This window comes from Chrysemys picta, chromosome 10 (genome assembly GCF_011386835.1).
Source record: "Chrysemys picta bellii isolate R12L10 chromosome 10, ASM1138683v2, whole genome shotgun sequence".
Lineage (NCBI taxonomy): Eukaryota > Metazoa > Chordata > Testudines > Emydidae > Chrysemys > Chrysemys picta.
Genome location: NC_088800.1, coordinates 45,218,651 through 45,240,823, shown reverse-complemented (window position 1 = coordinate 45,240,823; position 22,173 = coordinate 45,218,651). Strand labels below are relative to the sequence as shown.

At 44.9% G+C, this 22,173-nt stretch overlaps 1 protein-coding gene across 14 annotated transcripts in view; it reads right to left on the bottom strand.

The window, feature by feature from the left end:
* Positions 1 to 22,173, bottom strand: part of NEO1 (neogenin 1) — a 564,730-nt gene that overhangs the window by 242,096 nt on the left and 300,461 nt on the right. For all 14 annotated transcript variants that reach the window (XM_065558583.1, XM_065558591.1, XM_065558584.1 and 11 more), the window contains one exon: positions 9,788 to 9,941. In XM_065558583.1, coding sequence (XP_065414655.1) covers positions 9,788 to 9,941 — 154 coding nt within the window. The remainder of the gene's footprint in view (positions 1 to 9,787; positions 9,942 to 22,173) is intronic.

Genomic DNA, 22,173 nt, shown 5'->3' with positions numbered 1-22,173 from the left:
GATAGATTCAATGTTTGTAATGGCTCAGCCATTCCCAGTCCTTAGTCAAGCCTCAGTTGATTGTATCTAGTTTGCATATCAATTCCAGCTCAGCAGTCTCTCGTTGGAGTCTGTTTTTGAAACTTTTCTGTTGTAAAATAGCCACCCGCAGGTCTGGCATTGAATGACCAGACAGGTTAAAGTGTTCTCCCACTGGTTTTTGAGTATTATGATTCCTGATGTCAGATTTTGTGTCCATTAATTCTTTTGCTTAGAGACTGTCCGGTTTGGCCAAAGAATTAATTAACACGGCTGCTACTCTGAAACCTTTAATTCTATAAAGGGTGATTTGCCACAATTGAAAAACAGAATGTAAAATGGTTATGTTATCAAAAAGCAATGAGTCTAGTGGTAAGAAAAGGGCACTGTTAAAGCTAATGCTACAGCACGATTAAAGAAAAACAGCTTTATTTTCTGCCTTTAATATTTCCTCTTGTTTTCAGCTCCACTTTACTGCTATTCATTCCTGAAACTATCAAGTCTTTTACTGGAAATCAAACCAATCAGAAACCCCCAGTATTCCATACACTTTACAGGGTTCACAGGAAGGAGACCTCCCTCTCCCAAATACTTCATATCCACTTTTTGGGGACCAGATCCCACCCTTTCCTCATTTTTTTTTAACATGAACTTTAACTTCTTTTTTTAAAGAGGTCTCAATGTACACAAAAAATCTGTCCAGACCTTAATTAGCAAGTTTATGTTTGTGAGCATGGTCATAAGGGGAGAAGTATTATAGTTAGCAAAAACAAGCTATTTAAGAATTTACCAATAGCTCTGAGTGACTCAGTAAGCAGGGTAACAGATTTTTTTTTTAAATCAGATTTTACTTAAACTCGATTTTTTGAATTTCAAATATATTTTCTTTAAAAATAAATCTATTTAAGATTAAATTTGAAGTTATGACACACTATATTAAGGCCTATGCTTAGTATACAATACTTAATTTACAATAATTTAAATTAAATTAAACAATATTCAAGCAGTACATGTATGCTTCCAAAATTTTAAGTAAAGTCAAACCACTGAACTGGTGAAGTCACTAGCTGAGCACCTGGAACCAGAGTTTGCTGAGATGCTACACCACCTTTTGACAGTCTGCAGATATAGAGAATATTTACTTCATTTTAGTTTATTCAGTTAGTTCAGTTCATTGACTGGCTCATTCAGAGTTGAGAAACCAACAAGGAGTCGAAAAAGGAAAGCTTATTTTCCTTTACCAATCGATGAATAAAAATGAAATATGAGGATGAGTTCTACTTCTAAAATCTTCAAGGACATGGTGACTAGAAATAATCAGCTGAATATATTAACTACAGATTATACTTTCTTTGTTTAATAAACAAGAGTTTTAAATACGAAACATATTTTGATAAACTTATTTTGTTTTTATGTATCCAGCACATTTAAGGTATTTTTTTTAAATTTAACTAATGTAAAACTATTTTAAAATGCTAGTTTTGTGCATTTTTAATTGAATTAAAATTTGCATCCAAATGCAGGTTAACACAAATCAAATATAAAATTAATCATCAACTAATAAATAAGAAATGCATCACTGACCATTTTCTAACAAAATAAAAATAAACTAAGAATCTGAATAAATGTATATTAAGCTATATTTGTTTCAGTAAGTTTATAGATACAGCATATGCTCCTGGGTAGCAAAAAGAAGTACCAAATTTTAATAGTTACCAACTAATATGAATCTTTCTTCAGGAAAATAACTAAAAAGTATAATTGCAAAACAAGATTAAAATAGATGATTTAAGTCAAGATTTCCTGCTTGCTGATTCAAATCATCATTAAAAAAAATCAAAGAATTAAATCACTTTAATTTAAATCAAATTCACCCTGCTTTATACAAAGGACAAAAATCCTTTTAAAAATGTAGAATTTTGAATCAGAATTGCTATTCTAACATAGAATCATAGAAGATTAGGGTTGGAAGAGACCTCAACATGCTGGATTATGCGCTGGAATGAAACAGGAAAGAAAATAGAATGAGTGTTCAGGTGTCTTGTATATGAATACTAGGATTTTTTACAATTTGGCTGGGAAACAGAAGGCTATGAAAAATACTGCAATGAGAAAAAGGTATTCCCTACTAGACTTTGCATAAGGAGATAAGTGTGTAATTGTGCAGAATAGATTAATTTTTTTAAAGTGGAATTTATATCCAAAATTTACATCAAGGGAAAACAAGGTACTAACTAACCTAATAAATCATCCATGGAAGCTTTGGTTTCAGAATGGTAGCCATTTGATCATACAGCAGGATTTAGAGAAGAACGCCAATTTTCACTAAATCTGCTCAAACAATACTATGGTGAATAGTGAGGCAGAGGGAGCTGGAAAGCTTTTTGGGTTCTGCAGAAAGAATCATCTATCCTTTCAAATGTTGTGTCACACGTACAGCTGTCTTAAAAGAATGCATCAAATTCTACAGAAAAGAACTGTTACTTACCCTACCCGTAACTAGAGTTCTGCGAGATGTGTGATCCCTGTGTCTTTGCTCACCCGCCAGGAGAATGATGTCAGAACACTGTGGAGAACTGAGACTTGTTTGTCCACGTTGTCTCTGCTCGGAGCATAGACTGTCCATAACCATGCCTGGAGGCACTGGAGATGGAGCTTTGTGAAGAGTGTTCACATGGTCTGGAAGGACCTGATAAGATCAAACTGTAATCTGAGAACTCAGCTGAAGCTGAGCTATGAGGTCCCTCATCGCATGGACTGTCTTCAGGTAAGTCTGAGTTCTTGTAGAAATTTGTCAACTCAGTTTGTTATAATTAATAAAATCACATTTAGAAATAAAAGCCTGACAATTTGTAATGCGAAATTGTACACTAGAGGAAGAACTCCTCCTTGCAAAGAGATCTAATCTTTTGGCACCTTTGTCTAAAGGAGTAGACCCAGGCTGGTGCAGTCTGTTGCATCTGGTGATAGCTTGAACCATCAGAGATGGGGTGACAAAACAAATATTCTTCCCCTTTAGATGGTACAAAGTACTTTTTATTGATCGTTTCGGGGAGAGGGCACAGGTGGCCAGAGTATGCCAGACCATCCTGGTTGGCTCCAATATAGTTTTCTTGATCAGAAGCACCACCTTGCTAGGCCCAGCAGTCTGAAGGAGGTCCAACAACTTGTGAGTGGGGCCCTGGACTTCCTCCAGGGGAATCTGGAGTGACTCCACAATACTCCTCAGGAGGTCCTTAAGCTGCTTGTAGTTCATAGATTCATAGATTCTAGGATTGGAAGGGGCCTCGAGAGGTCATCGAGTCCAGTCCCCTGCCCGCATGGCAGGACCAAATACTGTCTAGACCATCCCTGATAGACATTTATCTAACCTACTCTTAAATATCTCCAGAGATGGAGATTCCACAACCTCCCTAGGCAATTTATTCCAGTGTTTAACCACCCTGACAGGAACTTTTTCCTAATGTCCAACCTAGACCTCCCTTGCTGCAGTTTAAGCCCATTACTTCTTGTTCTATCCTTAGAGGCTAAGGTGAACAAGTTTTCTCCCTCCTCCTTATGACATCCTTTTAGATACCTGAAAACTGCTATCATGTCCCCTCTCAGTCTTCTCTTTTCCAAACTAAACAAACCCAATTCTTTCAGCCTTTCTTCATAGGTCATGTTCTCAAGACCTTTAATCATTCTTGTTGCTCTTCTCTGGACCCTTTCCAATTTCTCCACATCTTTCTTGAAATGTGGTGCCCAGAACTGGACACAATACTCCAGCTGAGGCCTAACCAGAGCAGAGTAGAGCGGAAGAATGACTTCTCATGTCTTGCTCACAACACACCTGTTAATACATCCCAGAATCATGTTTGCTTTTTTTGCAACAGCATCATACTGTTGACTCATATTTAGCTTGAGGTCCACTATAACCCCTAGATCCCTTTCTGCCATACTCCTTCCTAGACAGTCTCTTCCCATTCTGTATGTGTGAAACTGATTTTTTTTTCCTAAGTGGAGCACTTTGCATTTGTCTTTGTTAAACTTCATCCTGTTTACCTCAGCCCATTTCTCCAATTTGTCCAGATCATTTTGAATTATGACTCTGTCCTCCAAAGCAGTTGCAATCCCTCCCAGTTTGGTATCATCCGCAAACTTAATAAGCGTACTTTCTATGCCAATATCTAAGTCGTTAATGAAGATATTGAACAGAGCCGGTCCCAAAACAGACCCCTGCGGAACCCCACTCGTTATGCCTTTGCAGCAGGATTGGGAACCATTAATAACAACTCTCTGAGTACAGTTATCCAGCCAGTTATGCACCCACCTTATAGTAGCCCCATCTAAATTGTATTTGCCTAGTTTATCGATAAGAATATCATGCGAAACCGTATCAAATGCCTTACTAAAGTCTAGGTATACCACATCCACAGCTTCTCCCTTATCCACAAGGCTCGTTATCCTATCGAAGAAAGCTATCAGATTGGTTTGACATGATTTGTTCTTTACAAATCCATGCTGGCTGTTCCCTATCACCTTACTACCTTCCAAGTGTTTGCAGATGATTTCCTTAATTACTTGCACCATTATCTTCCCTGGCACAGAAGTTAAACTAACTGGTTTGTAGTTTCCTGGGTTGTTTTTATTTCCCTTTTTATAGATGGGCACTATATTTGCCCTTTTCCAGTCTTCTGGAATCTCTCCCGTCTCCCATGATTTTCCAAAGATAATAGCTAGAGGCTCAGATACCTCCTCTATTAGCTCCTTGAGTATTCTAGGATGCATTTCATCAGGCCCTGGTGACTTGCAGGCATCTAACTTTTCTAAGTGATTTTTAACTTGTTCTTTTTAAATTTTATCTGCTAAACCTACTCCCTTCCCATTAGCATTCACTATGTTAGGCATTCCTTCAGACTTCTCGGTGAAGACCGAAACAAAGAAGTCATTAAGCATCTCTGCCATTTCCAAGTTTCCTGTTACTGTTTCTCTCTCTTCACTAAGCAGTGGGCCTACCCTGTCTTTGGTCTTCCTCTTGCTTCTAATGTATTGATAAAAAGTCTTCTTGTTTCCCTTTATTCCCGTAGCTAGTTTGAGCTCATTTTGTGCCTTTGCCTTTCTAATCTTGCCCATGCATTCCTGTGTTGTTTGCCTATGTTCATCCTTTGTAATCTGTCCTAGTTTCCATTTTTTATATGACTCCTTTTTATTTTTTAAATCACGCAAGATCTCGTGGTTAAGCCAAGGTGGGCTTTTGCCACATTTTCTATCTTTCCTAACCAGCGGAATAGCTTGCTTTTGGGCCCTTAATAGTGTTCCTTTGAAAAACTGCCAACTCTCCTCAGTTTTTTTTCCCCTCAGTCTTGATTCCCATGGGACCTTACCTATCAGCTCTCTGAGCTTACCAAAACCTGCCTTCCTGAAATCCATTGTCTCTATTTTGCTGTTCTCCCTTCTACCCTTCCTTAGAATTGCAAACTCTATGATTTCATGATCACTTTCACCCAGGCTGCCTTCTACTTTCAAATTCTCAACGAGTTCCTCCCTATTTGTTAATATCAAGTCTAGAACAGCTTCCCCCCTAGTAGCTTTTTCAACCTTCTGAAATAAAAAGTTGTCTGCAATGCAGTCCAAGAATTTGTTGGATAGTCTGTGCCCTGTTGTGTTATTTTCCCAACATATATCTGGATAGTTGAAGTCCCCCATCACCACCAAATCTTGGGCTTTGGATGATTTTGTTATTTGTTTAAAAAAAGCCTCATCCACCTCTTCCACCTGGTTAGGTGGTCTGTAGTAGACTCCTAGCATGACATCACCCTTGTTTTTTACCCCTTTTAGCCTAACCCAGAAACTCTCAACACTTCCATCTCCTACGTCCATCTCTACCTCAGTCCAAGTGTGTACATTTTTAATATATAAGGCAACACCTTCTCCCTTTTTCCCCTGTCTATCCCTCCTGAGCAAGCTGTATCCATCCACACCAACATTCCAATCATGTGTATTATCCCACCAAGTTTCAGTGATGCCAACAATGTCATAGTTGTATTTATTTATTAGCACTTCCAGTTCTTCCTGCTTATTACAGTTGTTGGGTGACAATGGCAAGGCCAGTGACATCACCTCATCGGGTGATGAGGATGAAAGTGCTGCAGGAGGATTAACTGGGTTTGTCTTATTGGGTTGATCATTCTCCTCATAATTCTCTTGAGTGGGCTGCAGTTCCTCCCTAAGCGGCAACCTCTGTCTGGACTCCCACTCAGATCCTTTGAAACTGGGACGTCTGAAATAAGAATCCCAAGAACCCCAAAAGAGCCAGTGAGTGAAATCGTAAGGCTAAGGGTGAGGGTACCACTGGTCCTGAACCCTGTAGTATGCTCTTTGGCAGCATGAGGGTGCCTAGAGAGGGTGCCCTGTCACAGTTAATGTTATGCCTCAGAGCAGGCAGAGGAACTACTGTCTCAGCCTCCAGTTCACTTGAGGAGTAGGACTCTTCAGATTCCACCAGCAGAGACAATGGAACCATGCATTTTGTGATACCTTGCCTGGTGGACAGTACCAGCAAATGGTGCACCAATGGTATGGGTATCGCTTTCGAAACCACTGATTCCACAAGTATTAGTGACTCTGGATAGAAATATAGGCCAAGTTTTCCACGATCTGGGTCTCGCAGGTGGGGAGCAGAATGGGCTTCTCCCTTTTGGTAGAGCCAACTGTGCCTATTTCAATCAGTGAATGTCAGCATTGCCAAGTCCTTCTTCCCACTGTGCTGTATCGGTGCAGCCAGCAATTGTTCCCTTGTCTCCCTTGCTAACACTGGGGTCGTTCCTGCCCCTCCTGTGGCTGGCTGTTTCAGGATGCTCTTGGCCCTTGGTACCAGTAGTTCAGACCCACGTACCTCGCGAGCTCCTGACACACCCATACTGAGGTGTGGAATCTCATTTGTTTGGGAAGGTTTAGGGAGGAGATTTTTCCTGTTTCTTATGGGGGTATTTGTCCTTATGCTTCTCCCGTCACTTGCTAGTGTCCTTAGGCATGGTGTCTGCCAAACCAGAGCCAGGGAGCATCTTGTGGGGGCAGATTACTTGGGGGTAGACTGGGGCCTCATTGTCCACTTCATTAGGTGTGTTTGGAGCCAGAATTCACAGGATTGCTGATTCTCTAGTGCATGGTGAGTGATGGACTGGGAACCCCTACACCCTGAAACACTATCTACACCAGGGGTAGGCAACCTATGGCACGCATGCCACAGGCGGCACGCGAGCTGATTTTCAATGGCACTCACGCTGCCCAGGTCCTGGCCACCAGTCTGCGGGGCTCTGCATTTGAATTTAATTTTAAATGAAGCTTCTTAAACATTTTAAAAACCTTATTTACTTTACATGCAACAATAGTTTAGTTATATATTATAGACTTATAGAAAGACACTTTCTAAAAATGTTAAAATGTATTACTGGCATGTGAAACCTTAAATTAGAGTGAATAAATGAAGACTCGGCACACCAAATCTGAAAGGTTGCCGACCCCTGATCTACACTAAGGAACTCCTAAATTCATAAAATACAATGATCCGACCATAAACTATTTCCAGAAAAAAAGTTAGACTCGAACAGGAACAGCTAGTAAAATTGCAGGGGTTCCATCTCAAATCACAAGCAGCAAAAAGGAACTAGAGAAGCAGGCTATAAATGTCACCCCTTATGTTCTTGATTCAGAGCACAAGGAGGCAGCGGGCACAGGCACATGAAGCGTACGTGCACTCACATTGGAAGACACTCATCACTCAAAGGAGAACTGTGTTCTATGAAAAACGAATCAAGAACTCATGTTCTGCAGAGTGAGGCAAATCAAATTTTCCTCTTTATTATCCCTCAAAATAAACTTTATGTTAACAACCATACTTCTCTAAGGAAAAAGCCATAACACAAATGGAATCAACTTTAGCCAGCAACAGCCAAATACCTCTCTCGTCCCCTAGCTTACCAAAGAGACTTTGTAGTATAATATGTTAAAAAAGGCTTTTAGGGCCCAACCCCTTATTTATTCCCTCTTTTTTGTAGAGGTGAACATTTATTTTGAGCTTTAAAGGAAAAAGAAATATTCCTCTTAACTGTCTCTCTCAGAGACTAGATGTCCACTGATGTAGTATCTATTAACTCATAAAAGTGTATGGAGTTATCAGGGGCTATCAGGTCACTGGGGGTATGCCTACACTGCAATAAAACACCCGCAGCTCTCCCATGTCAGCTGACTTGGGCTTCAGGGCTATAAAACTGCAGTGTAGATGTCTGGACTCAGGCTGGTGTCTGGGTTATGGGACCAATGCCACCTCCACGTTCTCCATGGGGTCCCAAGCCCGGAGGTCTACAGTGCAATTTTATTGTCCCACAGCCTGAGTTCTGTGAGCCCAAGACAGCTGACAAGGGCCAGCCACAGGTGTTTTATTGCAGTGTAGACATACCCTGGGAGGCTGGCTTGAAAAGACCCACACACCCACTTACATTCTAGATAACTGGCCTTTAAATCTAGAAAAAGACGTGCAATACTCAGCCCTAAATCAATGAATCAAGGTTGTATAATGAAGGACACTTGTTTGTAGGATCTCAGCCTCATTTGTTGCAGAGGTTGTAAAATATATAGCGATTCAGGCAGGAGATTACAGGAAGAGAAAGGATGATCTCACGGGTAAGGTAGTTGAATTCTGCCACGGAGAATTGGATTCTATCCCTACCTCTGTCACAGAGTCCCTGTGTGACGCCTGGCAAATTGCTTAAACCAAACTTTAAGGCGTGGTCACTAATAGTATGCTCCTATGTTTCTGGGTGCTCAAATTGAGGCCTTGGGATCTGAACTGATGAAGGGCTGAACACTTACAGCTGCAACTGAAGTCAATGGGAGCGGGGTTTTGAATATATAAAGTGCTATATAATGCTATGTACACTGAAAAATCTAGTCCAAGGCATCTCAAATTGGACACCAAAATTAAGATACTTTCAACCTTGATTTCTGTGCCTCAGTTTCTCAGCTGTAAAACAGGCATATTACCACCTAATCTCACAAATGTACTGTGAAAATAAATTAATATTTGTGAACCATTCAGATACTCTAGAGATAAGCACCACAAAAAAAAGCCCATGAGGAAATTAATAAATGTCTTCAAAGCAGAGTTTGAATAGTATGGAGTAAATAAGGCATAGGACCATACAGTGAACAATGAGGACAAAAAAATACTCCATAGCTGCTCATTGAGTACTGTCCTTTCTGTGCACTGAATGAGGCAAGGATACTGTGGAAAACGTAGCATTTGATCATGTAATTAAATAATATCGTAATGCATATGCAGAAGGGAGCCCAGTTAGGTTACAAAGGTAACCTTAATTCTGGAATTTCCCTATTTTCAAATGTTTGACTTTGCCACCTTAACATTCTTTTAACAGTTTTGTTGTGTGCAATTTCCTGTTTTTAAATATCAAACAAATAAATAAATGTGATCATGTGGCATCATACTGACATTCCTGTGGTTTAGATCCACTGAACAGACCCTCTGTTGTTTTACCAGTGTTCTGGATTGACTTCTGAGTTGGTCTGCCCACCCTACGTGGCACAAGGCTTGTCACAACCCTCAACCTGAAGACCCCCACATTAGAACAGTAGAACCTACTGCGTCACTTTAAAATTAAGCAGAAGCTGAGTGGACTTAGGTCTAAAACCATAAGTCTCACTTGGCATAATAATTCCTATATTACTAAGTATTAGGAAAGTCAATTTCCATTTACTAGCCATTACTTACCCTTCTGTGGTAAGTTCTTCTTCGTTTTTCATCCACCTGACAACTGGAGTTGGAAATCCTGCAGTGACACATGGGAAAACTGCACTTTGCCCAGTAACTTTGGTAAGTGGAGAAGGTTGCCTCAGAAACACCAGGTTTAATGGAACCTCTGGATCTGCAAATATTTTGTAAATAAAATGACAATGAAGTTATCAAACACTGAATAAAGACAATGGGATTATCAAATTAACACCAGCATATTGTGCCCCTTCCGTACTAAACACAGTGCTCAAAACAATGAAGCAGCTAGTTGCTTCTCTACCTCTTTTTGATGAAGCTACGATAAACACAGAACTATAAAGCCAAGAAGGCATTTCTACAGGACACTAATTTGTCTTACCTATAAATGGAGTTTCTGCAAAGAGCTAATCTAGGATTAACTGGTTGCATCTGACTTCCTGCTCCAGACATGCAAATTGACTGTTCTGGGGTTGGAGTTATGGTTTCTCAAGAGCAGCCTGCTCCAAATTCCCCAGGAAACAACCTGAGTAACTAGCTATACCTACAAAACTTGGAAACGGCCACTCAGTAAGAGGAGGTTACTTACCTGTAACTGGAGGTTCTTCGAGATGTGTGGTGCCTATCTGTATTACACTGAACCATGCATCTGGAGCTGGAGATTTTGAAAGTAGTAGTGTCTGTTGGTTTGCGCATGCACCCTTGGTTCACCTCATGGTTTCATCTGAGGTGATAAAGGCAGTGCTGACCATCCGCATCTCTAGTTCTTTCTTCACTGTAAATCCAACAGATCCACAGTAGAGAGTGAGAAATGGAATACAGATAGGGCCAACACATCTTGAAGAACCTCTAGTTATACATAAGTAACCTCCTCTTCTTCTTCGAGTGATGGTCCCCATTGTATTCTACTGAGGGTGATTAACGAGCAGTACCTAAGTCGGAGGAGGGTGCAAGGATAAAGATGGAACGGTTGAGCAGAGGACAGCTGCGCCGAAGGAGGCATCTGCCACCAATTCCTGCACCAAGATATAATGCCACATGGCTGCTCAACATATGTCCCAGAGTGGTACGTCATGGAATGAGGCTATGGTCAAAGCCTGAGCTCTTGTGGAATCTGCCCGCACCCCAGAAACTGAAGGCAGTTCCAATAACTGACAGCATAGTGTGATGCACCCAAAAATCACGTGAAGATTCTCTGTGTGGAGATTGTCTGACCTTTAACTCTTCCAGCAATTGCAACGAAGAGTTTAGGAGATTTCCTGATCGGTCTTGTCCTCTTCAGGTAGAAGGTGAAGACCCGATGGACATCAAGAGAGTGGAGTCGTTATTCCTCTTCCAAGGTATGATGCTTTGGAAATGATCTTTGGAAGCGATCTTTGGAAGCAAGTGCAGGGAGACTATCTTTATGTAAAGTGGTGAAGGAAGGGTCTGCAATCATGGCCCCAAAGTTCACCTACCCTTCTCGAAGAAGTGATAGCCAACAAGGAAAGTGACATTCATGGAAAGGAGTGACACAGAGCATGAAGACTGTGGTTCAAATGGCAGTTCCGTTAGTGATGAGAGAACTAATTTGAGGTCCCACTGGAGAGAAATGGATTGTACGGGTCGGAAGGTTCTGATGAGACTTTTCCAAAACCTAGCAATCAGCAGGTGTGTAAAGATAGAATGTCCTTCTGGGGGAAAGAGGGAGAGGAGAGGGGGAAGATGTTAACTGCCGCTGGGTTTACCTTGAGAGAGTTGAGGGAGCGGCCCAATGCCTTCAAGGACAGAAGGGAGTCTAAAAGCAGGGGAATCTCCACTGCTTCTGGGGAAAACTCCTTCTGTTGGGTGAAACAGTTCCACTTGACCTGGGAGGAACACCTAGTGGGTTCTTTCTCACTGCTTTCTGATGAATACACCCATTCTAGAGAAGATGCCATCCAAATACCACACTCTGAGGTGAAGTGTCTGTGGATTGGGATGTCTGATCCTGCTGTTGTGCTGTGTCAGTAGCTTGAAGAAAGCATGGATGGGAATTGGGGGATGGGCAGACATGTAGAGGAGGTTGGGAAACTAGAACTCTCTCAGAATGACTGTTACTCTGTTCCGTCTGATCCTCTGGAGTACTCATGGCAGCATGGAAGAGGCTGATTTTCTTGCTACTAGCTAGTAGCGATATTCTTGCTACTAGCTTCCCCTCCATTATTGCTTGGAAGTCTGCCTGGTCTTGTGGCAGTTTTTCAGCAAAGTCCTCCAATTTGCTTTAATGAAGGAAACTGTATTTACCAGGTAATGCTTGATAATTCGAGATCCTGAATGGAAGGCTGACTGAGGGGAGAAGATCTTGTGGCCCAAAAGGTCCAGCTGCTTGCCTTCCCTGTCGGATGGGCTGGAGCATGGATGCTGATTTCTAGCCCATTCCATCGCTCTCTGGACCACAAGTGAATTGTGGGTGGGGTGGGGGAGGGTGTGAGAAAAACTCATACCCCTTGGCTCTCACATAGTAGCATTTATCTGCCCTGTTGGTGGTAGGCATACATGTGGCTGGCATATGCCAAACCATTCTAGGCTGGCTCGGGGATGGCATCGATTGGCAGAGCAACTCTACCCATCACCAATGAGTGAAGTGTGTCTAGCAGCTTCTGAGGAGTGTCTTGGATCTCCTCCAGAGGAATATGCAGCTCTCCTGCCACTCTGCGCAAAAGATCCTGGAACTGGCAGTAGTCATCAGGAGATGCGGGAGATACCACAGCCACTGCTGCTTCAAATGAGGATGATGGGAATCTCTCCTGTTCCAGCAGTACCAGTGGAACCGGACTGAGTGGCTCTTCTTCCATCATCAGTTCTGAGCATCTACTCGAAGATGCCCAAGACAGCGAAATAGGTGATGTTTCTCTGACGGAATAGACAGGTTCCAAGGATGGGTATTGGGACCAGGATCCCCAGTAGAGCCAGTATGATACATCCAGAGGGTGTTGTCGTGGGCGGCTGGAGTGGAGGTTACTGCCAGGATGTAGAAGGCCTCTACTGGTACTCATAGTGGCGGGAAGGGATGGACAGCCCCCGTCCTTCATCCAATTCCTCTGAAGACAAAAATTCAAAGACCAGTTCCATCAGCGGTACTGGCAGAGCCAGTGGAAATGTGTACACCACCAGAGCAGGGAGTGAGGAGTGATTCAGCTGCGGCATGCCCTGCACAGGAGATAAAGTCTCCCTAGAAGTAGATTTCAGAGTAGCAGCCGTGTTAGTCTGTATCCACAAAAAGAAGAACAGGAGTACTTGTGGCACCTTAGAGACTAACAAATTTATTAGAGCATAAGCTTTCGTGGACTACAGCCCACTTCTTCGGATGCATCTGAAGAAGTGGGCTGTAGTCCACGTGGGCTGTAGTCCACGAAAGCTTATGCTCTAATAAATTTGTTAGTCTCTAAGGTGCCACAAGTACTCCTAGAAGTAGAGGGTCCCAGATGGTGCAGAGACCTCAGCTTTCCCAGAGCAAACACTTGCAGGGGCTTTGGTGCTTTTCCCAACCTCCCTGGAGTCAAGGAACTTCTCTCCGTCCCTATCCAGTATGGAACAATGGTCCTCCATGGAGTGGATGGTTCTTGAGCTCAGAGAAATGCCAGTGTTGATGGTGTGTGCAGGTCGGTACCCAGTACTGACAGATCCGTTGGTTTCAGCGGTCTCTTTTTGTGCTTATGTGCTTTAAAGTGTGCTACCTTCCCGTGACTGGAACTCATGGAAGGAGCCTCTCCTTTCTTAGGAATGGAGGAAGATTTACTGCCATGCTTATGTGCATGCTTCCTTGCCTCCAAAGTAGGGCCCGGCACAGGGTCCATAGCGGTTGTACCGCTGGTGCCGGACTCAGATTCTGTAGCTGGAGGTGCACTCCTGGCTGCCTCAGGCCAATGTATGGAGGAGGATGTGGCAGGGGGTGGGAGGGACGCCAAACCTGGATCCGAATAAGATTTCATGGCAACTTCCAAGAGGTGCTTCTGGAGGCAGAGAGCCTGGCCTTCTTGGGTACGGCTGGAGAAGGACTGGCAGATACTGCACCTGGATGAAATATGGGCTTCTCCCAAGCAGTAGAGGCAGTGCTGATGTTTGTCGCAGGCAGGAGTTACAAATTTTAAAGGCTGGGCTCTTTGGCATAGTCCAGTGTCCACGCACGGAAACAAGTAAACTACCAAAACTACTACATAAACAGTAAAAACAGTAAAATAGTTAGTTTCAGAGTATGTACAACTCTTTATCTTTTTTAAAGTGCGTCACACGTGAGAGGACACTAATAGTTCTAACCCGGACCACGTGGCGGTGAGAAGGAACTGGATACATGGTTGGTCCACCCTGCCCGTTATCACCTCGGGCGAAACAATGAGGTGAGCCAAGGGCGCATGCACGGACCAATGGACACAACTACTTTCAAAATCTCCGGCTCCGGATGCATGCTGCATATACATAAACCCTCAGTGGAATACAATAGGGACCATCACTTGAAGAAGAACTAAACACTATACGAGTAGCTGATTGGTCCAAACTTCACAACAAACTACAGGACCCTTTGGTGGGAACTCCAATAACAAAAAAGAAATTACTCTTTCTGCTCAAGGTCCCCGAGGCTAGGACTAACAGGCTCTGTGAAACAATTTTAAAACTACTAGTTGGGTTCATAATGACCCACTTGAATTAATTCATCTTTCCCCACTCCACTAAACCTGGGACACAGTCTTTACTGGCAGCATTTCAAGATTCAGTGGCAATTATTTTGTAGTACTTTGGAAAGATGTGTACAGAATGTTTTCAGGTGGCTACCTGTCAAACACTTAGGATTGACAGTTTGATTTTTATTTTTGCTAATTTATATTATTAATATCTTTTTTATATTTAAGAATATTTTTTATTTTTATCTATTTTTATTTTTAATATTTTTTCTATTTGTAACTGTTTCTATTGTTACAGTTGCAGGAAATTAAAGTGGGTTGGGGATAGGGATATAGTGCTGACAAAGGAAGCCAAGGTCTCAAGGCACAAGGTGTGGGAGAAGCTGAGGTCCTGACCTAGCACACCAGAGACCCCAGGCCAGGATTGCTAGGAGGAGAACAGGTCCCTGGCCACAGGCTGCTGCTGAACAGTACCTGCCCAAGGATGGCTCTGACACTTATGGTTGATGAGTGAGTGAGCAGGGTTGTGACAAAGTTGCTGCAGAGGGCTCCCTGAAGAGTCAACAGGGCCAGTGACAACCAGTCCTTGCAGGTGTAAGGTGAGTGGAAGGCTGTGGTGCTGGCTAGGCAGAGCAAAGCAGAGAGCTCCCACCCAGAACTGCAAGAAGAATTACATGTCCCCTGCCCTGGGGGAGGCCACCCACCGCTGAATGTCTCCTGTTCGAGACAGAGACATTCAGCAGAAGGGTGGCCTCCTCTGTGGCAGAGGATTCATAGTCCTCTTTGCGGGTCTGGCCAGAGATGTTTGCTCTGTTTCGCCAGGACTGCAGCCTCCACAACTTGTGCCTGCAGGAACTGGATGTCACTGGCCCTGTGGCAGTGCAGGAAGCCCTCTGGATGAAATATGAGTGGGTTCATGATATTCGGGCTGCAGACGGCTCCCTGCATTGCCACAGGGCCAGTAACACCTGATACCCACATGTGCAAGCAGGGGAGGGTACACTCCTGCCGACTGTTACTGACAGACACATTTTTTCATCAATTTCAGTGTGTCAACTGAAATAGACATTGACCTACATCTATCCATTAAAATTGAATCCTGCCAAGCCTACAAACCAAGCTGCCAAGCCTATATACCAATTCCCTTTCTGCCTGGGAAATGAAATCCCTGTGGCAGAGTCAACCCTGAGCCCAGAGAAAGAAGTCCAACGGACTGATTTGTATGCGTCAGTAATACAAGCCTTATGCTACAGAAAAGGAGACAGCTTTTTCCTTTCTCAGGCCACTTGTAAAAAACTAAGAGCATCCAAGGGCCTAAGGCTACTTATTTCAGTAGATAAATGTGGTAAGGACATTAAAATACTGAACTGTGCATTTGGATATTTAAAATTAGGGGAAAGGTTGTGAGGAGAAAGTCCTTGTCCATATGGCACTCTGACTTTGAGTCTGAAAATGAGACAGTTCTCAGGATCAGCCTATCTAGAAAGAAAGTTAGAACAAGCAAACTGTCAATTTACCCACATTTTTCTAGCATAGGTGGTGGTTATCAGAAAAGGCCACCTACGCTGACAGCCAGAATTGAGAAATAGGGCATCAATTGGCTTGAAGACTGTGCAACAGTCTACTCTGCACTAAATCAGAGTCCCAGAAGTGAAAAATTCTCCAGACAAATTTACATTTTTTCTTCCCATATTGAAAAACTCAGGGTACATGTACATAGCAAAAAAAACAAAAACAAAAACAAAAACCCCGTGGCAGCAGTCTCAGAGGCCGGATCACCTAGGTCAGGCTTGCAGGGCTCGTGTTGAGGGGCTAAAAATAGTAGTGCAGATGCTCAGGCTGAGTGCCCAAGCTCAGAGAATCCTCCACCTCTCCAGGTTTCAGAGCCCGTGCTCCAGCCAAAGCCCAAACATCTTCACGCAACATGAGCCCTGTGAGCTTGAGTCAGTTGATCCAGGCTCTGAGACTCACTGTCGCAGGTCTTTTTTCACTGTGTAGACGTATCTTCAGTGACTCACTATGCAACCCTAGAAAAAAGATGCTGCTATTACCCAGAGATGAAGCTTACCCACTGAGGGTGCCCTTTTGACCCTATCCTGGAAGAATTCCAGTATCATCAGGATGGAACAGGACTTTGGTTTGTCTACCTTGTCCCTACCACAGTACATAATTTTAACACAGAACCTATAATATCCACTGGAAGTAATTGATTTCCTAGAAACCAATACCATTTCTACCACTTTAGTTACCAGTCTTCTCCTGCTAATACCAGCCTTTCAAGCACCAGGACTTCAGGCAGAGCCTTTTGAGAGTATTTATGTTCCACTCACCACCATAAGATCGATACCTAATAGTCTGTATGCGCATTTGTGTCTCATCCACAAGAAGGAAGTTAGTTGACAGACAATCTCTAAAATTGGACAAACCCTCAAATCTATTCAAAATGCTACTGCAACGATCATATTCCTGGGCTCATCACTCTGATTACACCAAGAACCACCCCTCTAATTCCTCCTTTCACACCCACTGCTCCACTGCATCAAAGAAAAACTACTTGTCTTCACCACTAAGACATTCAAGGTTTCATCTCACCTTACCTATCATCTCTTATATACTTCTGAGCTGTCAACTCCTATCTCTACTCTGCAAACAATGCCAACATTTATCATCCATCACTCCAATTTTCCCTCAGACATCTTTGCATTTTTCTTATGTCATCTGTTATGAGAGGAATTCCCTATAAAAATCTGCAGAGCCACTACATTGGCTTCCTTCAAATCCCTCCTCAAAATTCACCTTTGTCATGTCATGATGCCAAAAGACACACTCAACAATGGCTAGGCAGCTAGTGTACTAAGACTGTTGCTCATCACATTTATCATTTCGTCTGATGAGCCCTGCCCGCTCTGTTTTATTTGTCGTCATATTCTTAGTGTTGTAAGTTTGTGTATATAATAGTGTATTTGGGGCAGGGGCTATCTTTTCATGACTGTGTGCATACAAACATGTACAATAGGGCTCCAAATCCTGACTGCAGCCAATAGGCACTCCTGCAGTATAACAACAATAACTATAAAACCAACTAGGTGGCTGGCCATCCTGGTGGGTCATGCTGGGAACTTTGGAAAGGCCTGCATCAAGGCTTTTCTGGTTCTCGGTGCTGATGCTGATGAGAGAGGCCTGAATGATTATGTAGAGCAGGGGTGGAGAACCTCCAGCCCACAGGCCAGATCTGGCTGGCTGCTTAATTTCATCCGGCGCGTGCAGGGCCAGTGCTTCCATTTAGGCGACCTAGGCAGTCGCTTAGGCACCAGGATTTGGGGGGGTGGCATTTTGCCGCCCTCAGCGGCAATTTGGCGGCGGGGGGGGAGGGGGGTGTCCTTCCACGCTCCGGGTCTTCGGCGGCAATTCTGCGGCGGGTCCTTCACTCGCTCCGGGACCCGCTGCCGAAGTGCCCTAAAGACCGGGAGTGCGGAAGGACCTCTGCCTATTGGCCTTAGCTTCTACGCGGAGCTGCATGCCATTCTAGGGGGTGCAGCCACCACTATCCCAACCGTATGCTATGACTCCCTCACTGGAGAAACACACAGGGAAGAGGGTTCGGGGTACGAGGAAGATGAGGATGGAGGTAAGCAAGCAGCAAGCAAGCGGAGAAACCGGTTTCCCCAACAGCCAGGATATGTTTATCACCCTGGACCTGGAACCTGTAACCCCCGAACTCACCGAAGGCATGCTCCCAGACCCTGAGGGCACACAGGGGACCTCTGGTGAGTGTACCTTTGTAAATATTACACATGGTTTAAAAGCAAGCATGTTTAATGATTAATGATTAATTTGCCCTGGCAATCGCGGCCAGTACAGCTACTGGAAAAGTCTGTTAACATGTATCGGGATGGAGCGGAAATCCTCCAGGGACATCTCCAGAAAGCTCTCCTTCATGTACTCCCAAAGCCTTTGCAAAAGGTTTCTGGGGAGGGCTGCCTTATCCCGTTCGCCATGGAAGGACACTTTACCACGCCAGGCCAGTAGCACGTAGTCTGGAATCATTGCATAACAAAGCATGGCAGCGTATGGTCCCGGTGTTTGCTGGCATGCAGACAACATCCATTCCTTATCGCTCTTTGTTATCCTCAGGAGAGTGATATCATTCACGGTCACCTGGTTCAAATGGGGCGATTTTATTAAGGGGACATTCAGAGGTGCCCGTTCCTGCTTGGCTGAACAGAAATGTTCCCCGCTGTTAGCCACGCGGTGGGGGGAGGGGTGAAGTGATCATCCCAGAGAATTGGGTTGGGGGGAGGGGGGTAAGTTGGGTTTGTGCTGCATGTTAACCCGGAAACCGCAGCCCCTCCTTTTACATTGAAAACCCATTTTAAATGGCCAACCCAATTCATGCTTGATATGGGAAATGAGGGCGCTGCTGTTTGAAACCATTCCCACACGTTAAGAAGGTTAAAAAAGCCAAAAGACTGTGGCTTACCATGGCTGCCTGCAAGCCGAAATCTGTTGCCTGGCACTGCGTGAGTGATCTCTCACACCAAACCGGCAGGCCCTCACTATGAGAGGAAAAATGCGACCTTGTAACGAAAGCACATGTGCTGTATAATGTGAACAGCAAAATTTAACGTGAAAGAGTATACCCATTGTTCTCTAAAATGTGTCTTTTTTAATCACCTCTCCCTTCTCCTCCACCAGCTGCAAATGTTTCTCCTTCACAGAGGCTAGTGAAGATTAGAAAGAGAAAACGGAGGACGCGGGACGATATGTTCACGGAGCTCCAGATGTCCTCCAACGCTGAAAGAGCACAGCAGAATGCGTGGAGGCAGTCAATGTCAGACTTCAGAAAAGCACAATATGAACGAGAGGAGAGGTGGCGGGCTGAATGGCGGGATGAAAAGAGCAAGTGGCGGGCTGAAGACGATAGGTGGCATCAGCTTGCAGACAGACGTCAAGAGTCAATGCTCCGGCTGCTGGAGCATCAAACTGATATGCTCCAGCGTATGGTTGAGCTGCAGGAAAGGCAGCAGGAGCAGAGACCGCCGCTACAGCCCCTGTGTAACCAACAGTCCTCCCCAAGTTCCATAGCCTCCTCACCCAGACGCCCAAGAACACGGTGCGGGGGCCTCCGGCCACCCAGTCACTCCACCCCAGATGATTGCCCAAGCATCAGAAGGCTGGCCTTCAATAAGAGTTAAAGTTTTAAACTGCAGTGTGTCCTTTTCCTTCCCTCCTCCCCCACCCATCCCGGGCTACCTTTGCAATTATCGCCCTAGTTGTGTGATGAATTAATAAAGAATGCATGAATGTGAAGTAACAATGACTTTATTGCCTCTGCAAGCGCTGCTCGAAGTGGGGAGGGGAGGGTGGGGGTGGTTGGTTTACAGGGAAGTAGAGTGAACTGGGTGGGGGGGGGGGGCGGAGGGTTCATCAAGGAGAAACAAACAGAAGTTTCACACCGTAGCCTGGCCAGTCACAAAACTCGTTTTCAAAGCTTCTCTGATGCGCACCGCGCCCTGCTGTGCTCCTCTAACCGCCCTGGTGTCTGGCTACGCGTAATCAGCGGCCAGGCGATTTGCCTCAACCTCCCACCCCGCCATAAATGTCTCCCCCTTACTCTCACAGATATTATGGAACGCATAGGAAGCAGCAATAACAATGGGGATATTCTTTTCGCTGAGGTCTGAGCGAGTCAGTAAGCTGTGCCAGCGCGCTTTTAAACGTCCAAATGCACATTCCACCACCATTCGGCACTTGCTCAGCCTGTAGTTGAACAGGTCCTGACTCCTGTCCAGGCTGCCTGTGTACGGCTTCATGAGCCATGACATTAAGGGGTAGGCTGGGTCCCCAAGGATCACGATAGGCATTTCAACATCCCCAACGGTTACTTTCTGGTCCAGGAAGAAAGTACCTTCCTCCAGCTTTCGAAACAGAGCAGAGTGCCTGAAGACGCGAGCATCATGTACCTTTCTCGGCCATCCCACGTTGATGTTGGTGAAACGTCCCTTGTGATCCACCAGGGCTTGCAGCAGCATTGAAAAGTACCCCTTGCGGTTTATGTACTCGGTGACTTGGTGCTCCGGTGCCAAGATAGGGATATGGGTTCCGTCTACGGCCCCACCACAGTTTGGGAATCCCATTGCAGCAAAGCCATCCACTATGACCTGCACATTTCCCAGAGTCACTACCCTTGATATCACCAGGTCTTTCATTGCCCTGGCAACTTGGATCACAGCAGCCCCCACAGTAGATTTGCCCACTCCAAATTGATTCCCGACTGACCGGTAGCTGTCTGGCGTTGCAAGCTTCCACAGGGCTATCGCCACTCGCTTCTCAACTGTGAGGGCTGCTCTCATCCTGGTATTCTGGTGCTTCAGGGCAGGGGAAAGCAAGTCACAAAGTTCCATGAAAGTGCCCTTACACATGCAAAAGTTTCGCAGCCAATGGGAATCGTCCCACACCTGCAGCACGATGCGGTCCCACCAGTCTGTGCTTGTTTCCCGGGCCCAGAATCGGCGTTCCATGGCATGAACCTGCCCCAGTAACACCATGATTTCCACATTGCTGGGGCCTGTGCCTTGTGAGAGGTCTATGTCCATGTCAATTTCCTCATCACTCTCGTCGCCACGCTGCAATCGCCTCCTCGGCTGGTACTGGTTTTGCTTTGGCATGTCCTGCCTCTGCATATACTCCAGGACAATGCGCGTGGTGTTCATAGTGCTCATAATTGCCGTGGTGATCTGAGCGGGCTCCATGATCCCAGTGCTAGCTATGGCACCTGGTCTGAAAAAAGGCGCAAAACTAGTATCTGACGGACCAGGGGAAGGAGGGAGGGAGGGCTGAGTGACGACATGGCGTACAGGTACAGGGAATTAAAATCAAGAAAGGTGGCTGTCCATCAGGGAGAAACACAAACAACTGTCACACAGAATGCCCCCCCCCCAAAGATTAAACTCAAAACCCTGGGTTTAGCAGGCCGTTGATTTCACAGAGGGAGGGGGAACCAAATGAATACAGAACAAATCTATTTTTTACATCTTAAGCTGGCAGACGACGGTGCAGCATGACTGATAGCCCTCGGTATCTTCTGAGTGCTTGGCAGAAAATACTGGGCGCTTGGCAGAAAATAGTATACTACGACTGATAGCCATCATCATTGAGACTGCCCAGGTGCCCATGATTGACAGCCACCGCAGTACGATGATGACAGATACCAGTCGTAATATACCATCTTCTACCAAAAGACAAGGGGCTGCTGTTGTGTGCAATGCAACCCCACGTCTGCCAGCCCCACGTCTGCCAGCACCCAGATCGCCGATGAAGGCTACCAGCCATACTGCACCGTCTACTGCCAAAAAGCAATTAGCTGTAGCTGTGTAGCAATGCAGTACCACGTCTGCCAGCACCCAGATGATATATGATGACGCTGAGCTGAGCTGAGCTGAGCGGGCTCCATGCTTGGCGTGGTATGTTGTCTGCACAGGTAACCCAGGTAAAAAGGCACGAATCGATTGTCTGCCGTTGCTCTGACGGAGGGGGAGGTGCCTGACGACATGTACCCAGAACCCCCCGCGACACTGTTTTGCATCATTCAGGCATTGGGATCTCAACCCAGAATTCCAATGGGCGGCGGAGACTGCAGGAACTGTGGGATAGCTACCCACAGTGCAACGCTCTGGAAGTCGACGCTAGCCTCGGTACTGTGGACGCGGTCCGCCGACTTCATGCACTTAGAGCATTTTATGTGGGGAC